Source organism: Pyrgilauda ruficollis, unplaced genomic scaffold (genome assembly GCF_017590135.1).
Source record: "Pyrgilauda ruficollis isolate IOZ18807 unplaced genomic scaffold, ASM1759013v1 scaffold37, whole genome shotgun sequence".
In the NCBI taxonomy this organism is placed as follows: domain Eukaryota; kingdom Metazoa; phylum Chordata; class Aves; order Passeriformes; family Passeridae; genus Pyrgilauda; species Pyrgilauda ruficollis.
The window spans coordinates 3,178,910-3,191,146 of NW_024525156.1; the positions used below are offsets into that span (position 1 = coordinate 3,178,910).

The 12,237-nt window shown below is 37.4% G+C and overlaps 1 protein-coding gene across 8 annotated transcripts in view; it reads left to right on the forward strand.

Moving 5' to 3' along the window:
- The window catches only part of COBL (cordon-bleu WH2 repeat protein), a 157,907-nt gene that overhangs the window by 110,496 nt on the left and 35,174 nt on the right, over nucleotides 1-12,237 (forward strand). For 2 of the 8 annotated variants that reach the window (XM_041475923.1, XM_041475924.1), the window contains one exon: nucleotides 1,965-3,622. The exons of the other annotated variants lie outside the window; for them this stretch is intronic. In XM_041475923.1, coding sequence (XP_041331857.1) covers nucleotides 1,965-2,008 — 44 coding nt within the window. In that variant the 3' untranslated portion in view covers nucleotides 2,009-3,622. Of the gene's footprint in view, nucleotides 1-1,964; nucleotides 3,623-12,237 lie in introns of those variants that run through there. 8 annotated transcript variants of the gene reach the window in all.

A 12,237-nucleotide genomic window follows, 5' to 3' on the forward strand; every position in this document is an offset into this window, starting at 1 on the left:
GGAGGATAAACTGCTGATGCCAGGTGTTGTTAGAAGACGTGTTTTTTTCTGAAATCACTCTCAAAACCGCTTTCTCTGATAACAGTTGTGGGTGGGTGACTGTCAACAGCAGTATGTGTTCCATGAGAAAAAAATTCCCATTTAGAAGTTAAAATTCTATGGTCACGTGGAGTTTAAATTCTTATTCCTTATGATCTGCCACTGTCTGTGAAGGACTGTCCTCCCTCCCTCCCTCTCTTCCCTCCCTCTCTCCCTCCCAGCACACATAAATCACTGTTTGTTGAGTTTTCCAAATTTATATGGAGTGTAAGTAATTCATGAGTATGGCCTTTAGTAAGATACTCAAGCTTTTCTGTATTAAATACCCTTTAATACATTTAAGAATTTCTTCTGCAAACAAGGGTAGAGAAGTTCCTCACAGTTTTTTCTCTTAAATCTTTTTATCCTAATTACATAATCTTTTCTCTAGCATTTGGTCTGGTAGAACCTTAGCTGCATGTTGTGTGCACGTTTAAATTCATGTGTTTATGGGATCCTTTCTCCTTCCTTATACTAATCAGATTGTTCACGGCCTGATTCTAAGATTGACTGTACTTTGGGAATGCAGAGATGGAGATTGTTGCATGGTGTTTGGTTATGTCATATTGTTTATGAAGTTCCAAATGTGTGAGTTGATGGTAAGCTCTGTGATACTTACCTGAGGTAAAGAATATACGTAGTGAAAGACTGCTGCACCTAGACAAGCAACTGAAACATGCTGCCTTGAAATGTCAGCCAGCTCATTAGAGTAAATTCAGTATTTCTGTGAAACTCCACATTAGCCCTTTATTTGGCTAATTGAGAACTATCATTAAGATATGCAGTAAGAAATTAAAAGCTCTATGGGAAAGAATATACAATATACTCTGCCTTCCTGTAGAGTGAGATCCTGAAGTTAAGTTTTTCACTCTGGCACTGGATAAAGTACTAGTGAACTCAGGGCTCACACTGGGTAAAGACTTCACAACTGATTGATTTGTGAATTTCAGAAAGTGGTATTTGAAGAAATGACATAATGATTTGAACCTGTCGTTGTTTTTAGCTATAGATCAAAAGAGTTAAACATCTCTTAATTAGAAGGTCTTTAAGGGGTGAAGGAGTGGGTACACTATTTTATTTTCTGTAGATGACATGCATACTAACGGTTGATGAGTAAAACCAGGTTAATTTTAAAGTACAACAAGAATAGAAAAGAGCCTTGTCTATATACCTAATTTTTAATTGTTTTCGTTATATCACTGATATATGAACAGGTAATACAATCCAGTTGACAGTTTCACAGTCAGTCGTATTCCTTCAGTCACTTTAGACATATATCTAGTCTTTCACAGGGCTAGATTCTAAGAGTGGGTTTTGTTAGCTTGAAGCAAAAATGCATAGAAGCAGAGAGAAAACTTCACTCTTTTACACGTGGCTCTACATCAACTGAAAACCGAGGGCTGCTGTGCAGGGAATTTTGCTGGCTTGTCATGGTACACTGCTTCATAAGGCCTGTGTCAAGTGACCCAGCCTTTTCTTTCTCAGAGGTGGTCTTTAAAGCAAGTAAGCCTGCAGGTATAGCTTATGAGGCTTTTATTGCCATCACTACTCTTACTCATTCAGGTAATCTGAGGCTAAAGAATGAAGTTGAATCTCCAATATCAACTATCTTGCTCCTTCTTGAGAATTAAAATTCAGGCCAAGTAGAGCAGAATTCACAGACATATTGCGCATCAGTAAGTATTGTGTTGTTAGAATTGAGTTAGCTTATACATGAACCCAGGCAGTTAGAGCAACTGTGGAATTCCAAATTTTAACATACATGCCCATGCACCTACATCTCTTTTGAGCATCTGATTCTTTAGTGTTACTGAGCATGCTAGCCATTCTGCTGACTGACCTACACAATACTTATAATTTTATCCTTTTACTCTTTCCCCCGACAGTTTACTGTTGTGCATCATTCCCTTCATACTCCAAGCGTGTCTGACAGACCTTGCCTCTTCCTATGACCTTCATACTTCTGAATCTCCTGTTGCCTCTGCTACCCTGATTGTTCTGTTGCCTTCCTTCCTCCTCTGCTGGAAAAAAAAAAAAACCTTTTTTTTTTTTTGACTGAGATTTTGGCTTCTTTTCTTTTTAAACTCGCACATTCTCTTTAATTACTATTGATTATTTTTGGCTGTGGTTCATACTCATTTGTGAGATGTATGCTCCAGAACTGAACGGTGTGTTATATAAATCTATATATCAGCCTCAGAAAGATTATCTGTCATTCTTTTCCAAAAGATTCTCTTTATTTTGAGCCATGGTTTGCTTTGATTTGGTGTTGCAGAAGAGTGTGTTCTTGGGACAGGGTGTCTTACTTTCCATATTGTTTAAAGTTTTAATGAAAAGTTTCTAAGAACTTTTTTTTTTTTTTTTTTTTTTTTTTGCTTTCTGTTACTTCAGGGATAAAGTTTTGTATTCCCTATTTGCTCTATTTTCCTTTTATTGCGTCCATTTTGTTCCTTTGGAACAAAACTAGTACTGGGCATAGTCAAGTTGAAGTGCAAGATTCTTTCTGTATATTGGCTATCAATCAAACTGTCAAGACAAAAGAAACAGGAAGATCTGTTGCATCTATAAGGGGCTTAAAAGGAATACCAAGAACCAATACCAAATGCACTGATTCATAGTCTTTACTTATGCTTTCATCCTGATGCTTAATATGAGTAATTTTATCTTTATGCTAGAGACATGCTGTGGAAATCAAGGTGTGTGTTCTGTTTCTGTAACAAAACACACAAACACTGTTTGCCCAAGATACATCTCGTTTTACAAGTCTCCTTTTTGCACTTGTACTAGAAATAGTCAGTGAGTTCTAATTAAAATATCATCCATAGGTTTGTACTTAGCAAAAACTTCTTTGTGCTAAAGGAAGTTCTTCATGAGAACGGCCCATAAGACATGTATTTTTAATAATCCTGAGCTACAAACGTAGGCTTTATGAGTTGTAATGTAATGATGCACACACCCAGAACTATTCTGACCTCACATGTACTGTGCTTTAAGATGTTCATGTTATTTAAATGAGTGACTTGCAATACATAACTCTAATTTAAATGATGAAAAATTATTGTTTTACCCTCAAGCAAATAATCATGTTAATCTTGACTCCTTTCCAGGTAGGCAAAATGGAGGATAAGAAAGCAAAGCATTCCTACAGATAATATGAAATATGACTAAAATGGAGTTTGACAGTTTTTAATACAAATATGACATGTAGTTAGTAAGCTTTAAATGATTCTTTAGAAAGTATACTTAGTACCCTCAGGGTCTTCTAATAAAAGTGGAGTGGATTTGAACTCTCTGAGCTGCCAGGTACTTTGTAATACCTTCTTAAGACAGGACAATGGTTTAATTGTGAGTCTTCTCTCAAAAAAAAAAAAAAAAAAAAAAAAAAAAAAAAAACGAAAAAACAAGTCGGTGTTCACAGTGTGAAGATAAAGAACCTAATTTACCCATTCTCATTGCTCTATTTGCATCGTATTTATAACTCCACAGTTACATGGCCAATAGAGTTCAAACTAGTGTAAAAACAATGTGTAAAAATAAAGTGTTTTATATTGAGTACAAAGTACTACGTATTGTCAAAGCAGTTCTTTCTGTTGACACCATTGTCTCTGAAAGGTGGCAAAACAACAAAACAACACATTGCAACAAAATCACATTTTTAATGAAAAAATGTCCTTGCTTTGAAAGGATACAGCTATGGCCTCTCTCTACACAGCTGTTTCCTACAGTCTCTTTTCAGGTAGCTACCTCAAACTCTTAGAAGCAGTAGGTTAAATCTCAAAAAGTTCATTATTTACACTTAATTTACTTTTTCTTTAACTTAAATGCAAAATTTACTTCTAAAATGTATTCAGGGGAATTCACATTTTTGTGAAATTCTTAGATTAAATATCTTAAAGACCACCTTAAGCTAGCAAGCTCTGCCTTTCAGGATTTAAAACGGATCATTGCTTATGTTCACTCATATTTGCTTATTATGATTTCATAAGTTACAGATACATATATGCTATTGAACAGAACTTACAAAAAATATAGAAGAAAGATTTCTGTGGCTTTACAAGAAGTCATCCTAGTTACAAGAAATTATACTATGACATTAGCATAGTTTGAAATCCACCAGTACTCTACAGGGTGTCAGAAAAAACTTCCAGTAATACTCATGGAATCCAAATCTGTTGAGTGGAATTGCACAGATACTCTCTCTCAGAACTGTCCATGCACAATATCGTGTGTGCACGGAGGGGTTTAAGCAAAGCATGATTGCAGGACGGGGAACTCACTGGAAGTTTGGGTCATGAACACCAGCTCAGCCCTCAGGAGAATTCCTGTTTGTTCCAAGTTTCAGCTCAGGATTTGTAAGAGCTCCTCAACTTGGCTTCTGAAAGGGAATGTTCTTTTTTTGTCATTTTCAGTAACAGGAAGGAGTATCAGTTTAGATCTCTTCGGCGGAGTCTTAGGTCAGCAGTGATATGAAGGGACATTGGCTTGGCTTTACTGCTTTTATTTTAACCTTGGAGACATTGGAAGTGTAGTGAGAATGACATGGGAAAGTTAATAACAAATTCACCGCTATAACAAATTTTTCACCAAAATGCTATTACCAGAATTAGTAAGAAACACATTTAATATATTCAGGATTTATCTGCACTACCAAACAGCCTTGTTCAAATGCTGTCCTTCATGTTAACATATCTGGGGTGAAAATCAAATAAGCAGTCAATAAAAATGGAAAATATCATTGAGCCTTTTCTGGAGAACAAATAAATGCCAAGATAACTTATAAATCAAAACAAATTCATGTCTTACAACTCCAATGTCAGTGATATTCAGTGCTCTTAGGGAATAAGGACAGATGTATAATTTATGATAGAGCCTATTCTGATTAATGTTCTCAACCCATACGAAAGCCAGTGAATTAGAAACAGATTAAGTAAATTTGGTGGTGCACGAGATTTTACTGAAATGGTTTTGTACGCTGGCCACCAGAGGGAGCCGGTGTTGTCCCAGATTCGCAGTAGGAGAGCAAGAAAAAATAACGCTAGAAGTGAATTTCAACCTGATAGATTCCAAACTTACACAAAGTTTTTTAGTTTTTGGAGTAGTTGTTGTTTTGTTAATTCTCTGCAACTAAAAACAAAACGTAATTTTGTTTCTAGATTATTTTAAAATCAGTTTCCTCACAAATAAGAAAATGAAGATAAAATTATATTTTCAGGTGGTGCCACTGTGACAGCAACTTCAAGATGTAAGCTCAAATTTTTGTTTTAAGCTTTCTCAAAGCATGATGGCATATTGGGGTGTCTATTATATTGCATAGATATTGCCTCCATATCTATAGCAGCTGTGTCCGAAGTGTGGTAATTAGTGCATATGGTTGGTATGCGTGCTTAGAACAAGTGTAAGTGCATAGTCAGGTTTGATGCCAGTACAGATAGACTGTGTCCTGCTAGGTGGATCTTACCAGCTTGAGTCTTAGAATTTTAAAATCATGACCGGATGAGTTTAGTACCCACCTTCTTTCACAGACAAATTACTTAATTACCAGCAATTCAGTCACTTAGAGACTAAAATCTCTGATTTTCAAAACATCCTTAAATATCTTTTTACATGTACTTTCAGGTTTTTTCCTTACAGTTGGAATCTTTAAGGATCAAAATGATTGTTGTCTTTCTCACTGGGCAGGTGGATTTTTTTTCCCCTTTTCTAGTGACAAGGCTGTTGAATAATACTAAACTTTGAACTCATTCCATTTTTATCTTCAGAAAATGTGCTACTGATGCAGCACTGAAAATTATTCTGGGTAGGTGAAATACGGAGAAAAATATTCTAAATACATGAATGGAAAAAGGAAATATTTCTCTTCTTGTTGTTTTTGAATTGAAATTATTTAAATCTGTTTGTGGTATCTAGAGTGCTCCAGTAAGTGCCAAGGGAGAATGATTGCCAGAGAAATCATCCAGTTCCAATTGTATGATGATTTGCAAAGACTTATGATGCATTTCTTTATTAAACATATGGCCATCCTATCTATCACATGCCCATCATCTGTCCCTTTGTTCTGCTTTTTTATAGTAAACTCTGTGGTCATGATTCTCATACCCTAATCATTTATGTGTACAGCCAGTTTAAGCCCTCTTTACTGTTCTGTCACAGTATAAAAGTGCCTCTTTTTGAGAGCTGGGCTCTGTGTGTGTATGTATGATAGCAGTTCTGTCTTCTGAGCTTGGCTTCCAGTCATTACCATGACTCTCAATATATATTTAGTACATTCAGTAGCCACCATTTAGCATTCCATACAAAAATACATGTTATTATAGAAGACAGAATGGAACTTATTCCATCCCTCGAAAATTACAGCCATGTTTTCTGATGTCATTGTAAAACTATGGACTCCCCCCTCAAGGACAGTGAAACAAAATTGCTGTCTCTGTTTACACTTCTTATTCATAAGCTTCTGCTATAGCAGCTCTGTGGCTAGAGAAGTCCACTGTTAAAATTTATAAGTTGACAAAACAGAAAGTGACATAATTAATTTTTTGTTTATCCAGAAGAGCTTACATTAATAAATGCTGATTTTTGCTGAGGTAGCTAAGGTGAAAGGTGATGTTGTTTATTTCCCTGCAAGAATCCCCTGCTTTATTCCTTTTTTATTGCATATTCTTGTGTAGTGCTCTGGCACCATTTTGTAGTGGTAAATGGCTGTTGAAAGCATCAAGTCCAAAGAAAGAATGAATGACTCTAGAAGCTGGCAACATACTGAACAGGTATCAACTACTGAGTCCTTTATATTCCTTGAATGTACCTTGGACATGAAAGATTATTTTTTCTGTTCACTTCTAATAAGAAAATAGTAAATTTGGGTCACCAGATCTGCTTCATTTTCTCATGCCTTGAGAAAGTTCTAAGAAGGAGACTGAGTCCTGGGTACAAACACTGGTTGGAAAGTTGGAGTAATTTCATATTCCCTTACATTCCCCTGCACTGTGCTGCCTGCCTGTATTGGAAATAAGAGTTGTGGTTTTGCAGACTTTGAACCAGAAGTCAGTCTAAGTGTAAGGAAGCACAATCACTTTGAATAATCAAAGAAAATGTTTTCTGGTTACATTAGCATGGGACTGGACCCCAGTTAATCACATAATGTTTCTAGACACATTTCCTGGTAATTTAGATTTTTAACTGGTTACTTACCTGTTTCATGTAGTGTGGAAGAAGCCTGAGCTTCCCTTCTCTCATCCTGACTAAATGTGAAGACATTTATTCTCTTAATTCCCTTGAAGACCAGCTTTGCAATCCAAGTGGTCTGTGGATAAACTGTGAATGTTTCTTTCAAGTAAAACCAAATTCCCTGTTGTCCTCTTCCTTCATCAAAAGAAGAGCAGTTTTAACTACAGGAGCTGTACCTTTAATAACTGAGTGGCATCTTAGGCATACTCTGCTGCCCTTGAATGGTGGAATGTGAGGAAGTTGTCACAGCCATACACACAGAGCAACTTACACTTTGTCGGTAACAAGTGGGGCTAAACATCTGTGTTCAACCAAATACGTGCGTGTGGTACAAGTGTGTGTGAAAACTTTCATCCTGGGTGTGAGTTTGAAGTTATGCCAGGTTTACAGATAAGGTATGGGCCAAATAAAACTGGAAGGTTGGTGCTTTAAGCAGCATGTATAGTGCAAAATCCTACTGATTCCGGTGCAGGCAATGCTCATGGAGCTGCACTAAACAAACTGTTGAAAATTTTTCTCTTTCCAGGTAGGTGATGACTCTAATACCAAAGTGCTTTTCCATCCTTAGACATGCTTATACTCAGCTTTTCCTACTACCACTGCTAAGTCAGAAAACACTGACTAAAATGCCTGCCTACTTTCTTCTAAGAAATTGAGAATTCTGGCCATGCACATTCACTTCTGGGTTTTCAGGCATGAGGGAGCAAAGGCTGAGAGCAGAGGCAACTTCTCCTTTGTCAGCTCCTTTTGTGGATTCCATAATTGTGGTTCCTGGCATGGATAAAATAATTACTTTCTAACCTACTACCATAAGCAAAGGCTGGGTGTAATGGAGGACAAAGACATGAAACAAAATAAGATGAAGGAAAGACTGAGAAAGGAGGAGCTATGATGGACAAATACATTTTTTTCTTTTAGGACTATGGTGATTAAAAGGTGAAAATAAAATTGCTAAATATATGATGCCCTCCCATAAGCAGTTAAAGACTGGTAGGGGATTATCTGCTTACTTGTTAAACAAAACAACTTCTACTTCTCAAGCATCTGATAAAAATCATTATTGTTTTCTGACTTTTAAAACATGTTGGTAAGCATTTTTCTCTTCCATTTTTTTTTCTTAATTTTTTCACTTGACAAGAAGGTAAAAACTAAAAGGAAAGTATTTTTGCAGTTTGTAAAAGCATAAAACTTAATGATGAAGTATTTTCAACATTTTTTTCTAAACTATGTGGGAACATGCAAGAGATCTATTTTTAAGGTGTATCTGTGGATGAAACAGTCAAGATTTAAATGAATATACTTCCTAAAACATAAGAAGTATGACAAATTGTATAAGAATTATAAAGTCAGTAAGAAAAAATCATTACTGGCTTTCAGTTCAAGATAAGAGCCTTGTTTACTTAACTTTTACTTGTAAGAGATGGAACATTTTGGAAGGCAAACAAACTCTACAGTTTTGTTCTCCAGAAAACCTCACAGTGGACTGCCAAGGACTGCAGAAGGGCCACCCTTTGGAACTTCCTGGTGTTGTTGGAAGTAGATGACACTTTGGGGACTACTGTATGAATGCACTGGTATCTTGATTTTCTTCTGAAACCCTTTTTGGGTGCTCCCAGTCTCACACATGTGAAATCAATGCTTAGGAGTGGCACAATTACTTTTATGCCACTGTTCTCCCCAAAAATAAGAAACATGGGTTTTTTTACTTTTTCTTTTCCTTTCTTTTTTTTTTTCCCCCAGAAGATATCCTGTTCCAATTAAATATAATGTATGTAAATATTTTATTGATTATTTTTCATTTCTAAAACCCATCTCTGCTTGCCTTCAGAGAATTAGACCAATATGCTGATTAACTGACCAGTCAATTAAAGAAACTTAAAGGTTCAAGTGTCCAAGTTTTCCAAATGAAAACATTTAGGTAAAAAAAAAAAAAAAGACATGCATATACTGTAATTTGCTTGTTTGCTCCACTCCCTTTTGGACATGCCCAGCTTCCTCTGTACCTGGCAGCTTTCCTGTTCTGTATTCATCATGCTAATCAATGGGATTCAGATGTTCCTGAAATAAAATCATTTGTCTTCAGTCGGCTCTTACAAAGGACACAGACTGTATGAGAAAGTCTTTTCTGCACTTTCAGAGTATATTAAATACATGCCACTTTTCATAATACAAGGCTTTGGCAAAGTATTGATTGCTTTCTTTTACACAAAAAATCCTTGCACAGGGAAACTCCTTGTGGTTTTTTTTCCACAGACTTAAATTAGTGCCTGTGAGAAAATTAGCAGGCTGATAGTAATTGAGACAAAAGTCTTTAAATTTTCATGCTGTAATGAGAAGAGTAACAACAAACCACCAGCTTGATTCTGTGCTGGTTTGATAGGGGCTGCTCTAAGGTGAGTGGAATGTTTTATAATACCATGCTGAAGTTATCCCCAACCAGAAGAATTTAGGTAATGTTGGAGCATTACTGTACAAACTGTACTGTACAAAGTGCAACAGTGGCCAGTCACAGCTGCTAAAATTTTTTTCAAAGACACTTCTTGGATAATGGCTTTAGAAAAAAAAAATTACCTGGTTCTTTGGAGTTTAAAAGAGAAGGTGCCTTTTTTTCTGTTAAGAGTCTTTGATTTTTTAATTAGGGATAAGAACAGGAAAGAGAGAGGATAATAATGAATAAAAAGAGGAAAAATAGATGGAGATTAAAATCCCAAGACCTTGAGGTTTCTGATTTTCAAAACCAAAAATATTTGAGAATTTCTCCTTTCTTTTTTTCTTTGTTGTTTTCTTATTTTCTTCCCCTGGACCACATCAAGTAAGCATTTCTTTTGAACTTCTGTATTAATGACTGAGTTCTCTGATATCTAACCCTATAACACTTGGGGTTGAAGTTTTGCTATGGTTCGTGGCGTCCTTCTCTCAGTATCCCTGGTAGATAATAGAAAGTGAGCTTTTACACGTATATGAAGAAAGTTTCTGTGCTCTGTCCTTCTACCTCTTTATTAAACTTTTGTAACTGAAGTTCCGGCTCTTATCCTTCCTGATTCATTTAGGAAAAGCTGGTAGCCAGTTTAAAAGTTACTGGAGGGTTTCATAGACAAGCTTAAAACATACAATTGGGTGACTTTCTCAGCCTAATTTGAGGAGGAACTGATGCCGAAAAGAAAGAAACTCAAAGCCATTTCCAAATTTCCCCCTTTTATGCTGATCCTATTTAAGCCCATTGACTCAGGTGAGAAATTCCCCAAACTAGCTTGCCTGTTTTGAGCGTATGATCATAGCAAACCTTCAAATTCTAGAAATGGCCCCGCTCCAGCAAAGCACTTAAGCATGCTTAATCAGGTACCCCATTATACAGCATGCACATTATTATTGAATGAACTGTGTAAATGAAAGCCTTAAAATGCTTCACATGAATAAAAATGCAGACAAATTTTCCCTGTGGGGATTCATCCCATGCAGGAGATATCTGCAGCTTTGCATTTTAATCAGTGAACAGTCTGATCCTGCTGCTGTTGAAGTCAGGGGCAGAACCTAACTGCTGCAGTGGAAGCAGGATCTGACACTAACAGCACTTAATATGAAAGGGGAAAATTTTTTCCAAGTGGGTGTTCAGATGATGACCCATTTCTTGCATCAGGCTATTGTTCACCAGAGATGGCACTGCCATTAATGTTTTACTATCCACAAATCAGTGCAAAGCGTAACATCCAGTTACCGCTCTTGCATGTTTGCATTTCTTCAAGTTAATAGGGAAAGAGAGCCCCAGGGCAAAGCATGATTGATGAGATAATTGACTTCACACGAGGACTGTGGAAGAGCAGGCCAAATTCAGCTCTGACTTAAGTATTTCTAGCTCTACTTATGTTTGAAATAATCTGATGTAGTCCATCTGCTGCCAAAGAGGAGTGGTGGCATGACAGCAGTGCTCTTCTGTGAGCACTTTATTCTCTACTTGTTCAGTATTCCCCCTCTTACTAGCCTCCCAGGGAGAGCCTCAGTGTGCACTGCTGGAAAAGAGTACTTCATGGATAGTGGGTGGATGTCATAGTATCAAAAACCATAAAGTGGTTTGGATTGGAAGGGACCTTAAAGATCATCTATAGTCTAACACCCCTGCATGGACAGGGATGCAGTCCATTAGACCAGGTTGCTCAAAGCCTCATCCAACCTGACATTGAATGCTTCCAGGGATGGGGCATCCATAACTTCTCTGGACAGCCTGTTGCAATGTCAAAACGAAGAATTTCTTCGCAATGTCTAATCTAAACCCACCCTCTTCCAGTTTAAAGTCATTCCCCCTTGTCCTATCACTACATGCCCTTGTGAAAAATCCTCTCCAGCTCTCTTGGAAGGATCATTTCAAGCATCTGCAACATGCTGTGAGGTCTCCCCAGAGCCTTCTCTGCTCCATGCTGAACAAACCCAGCTCTTTCAGCCTGTCTCTGCTGGAGAGGTGCTCCAGCCCTCTGATCATCTTCATAGCCCTCCTCTGGATTCATGATACCATCCCTGCACTTGATTCTTGTCCTTTGCTGTGATTGCTTGGCTATGTCTGTGTCACTGAAAAAGAAGTCTGTCTCTTGCTATAATTCCATAGAACCAATTGCCCTGTCCTCTCCAGCATGTGTGTGCTGTTTCCTGCTAGTTTAGATCCAGGGGTGCCTGGCAGTGCTTTAGGTGTAGAGTGTGTTTGGCATGCACTGTCCTGGCCTCACTGCTCTTGGTTTGCCCTCATCTCAGGACAGGAGTCTGGTCTTCAAAGGGCCTAGGAAACATCCTTTGAAAATGGTACAATGCCCTTGTGGAGGGTATCACACAAGAACTTCAGGGAGATACTATGAGTACTGCAACCCTCAGTTTTCTTCCCTGCAAGAATAATTTTTTCTTTACTGGGCAGTTCCAGAGGGCAGACTGTTTTAGTGATAAGAAGTGTTCACG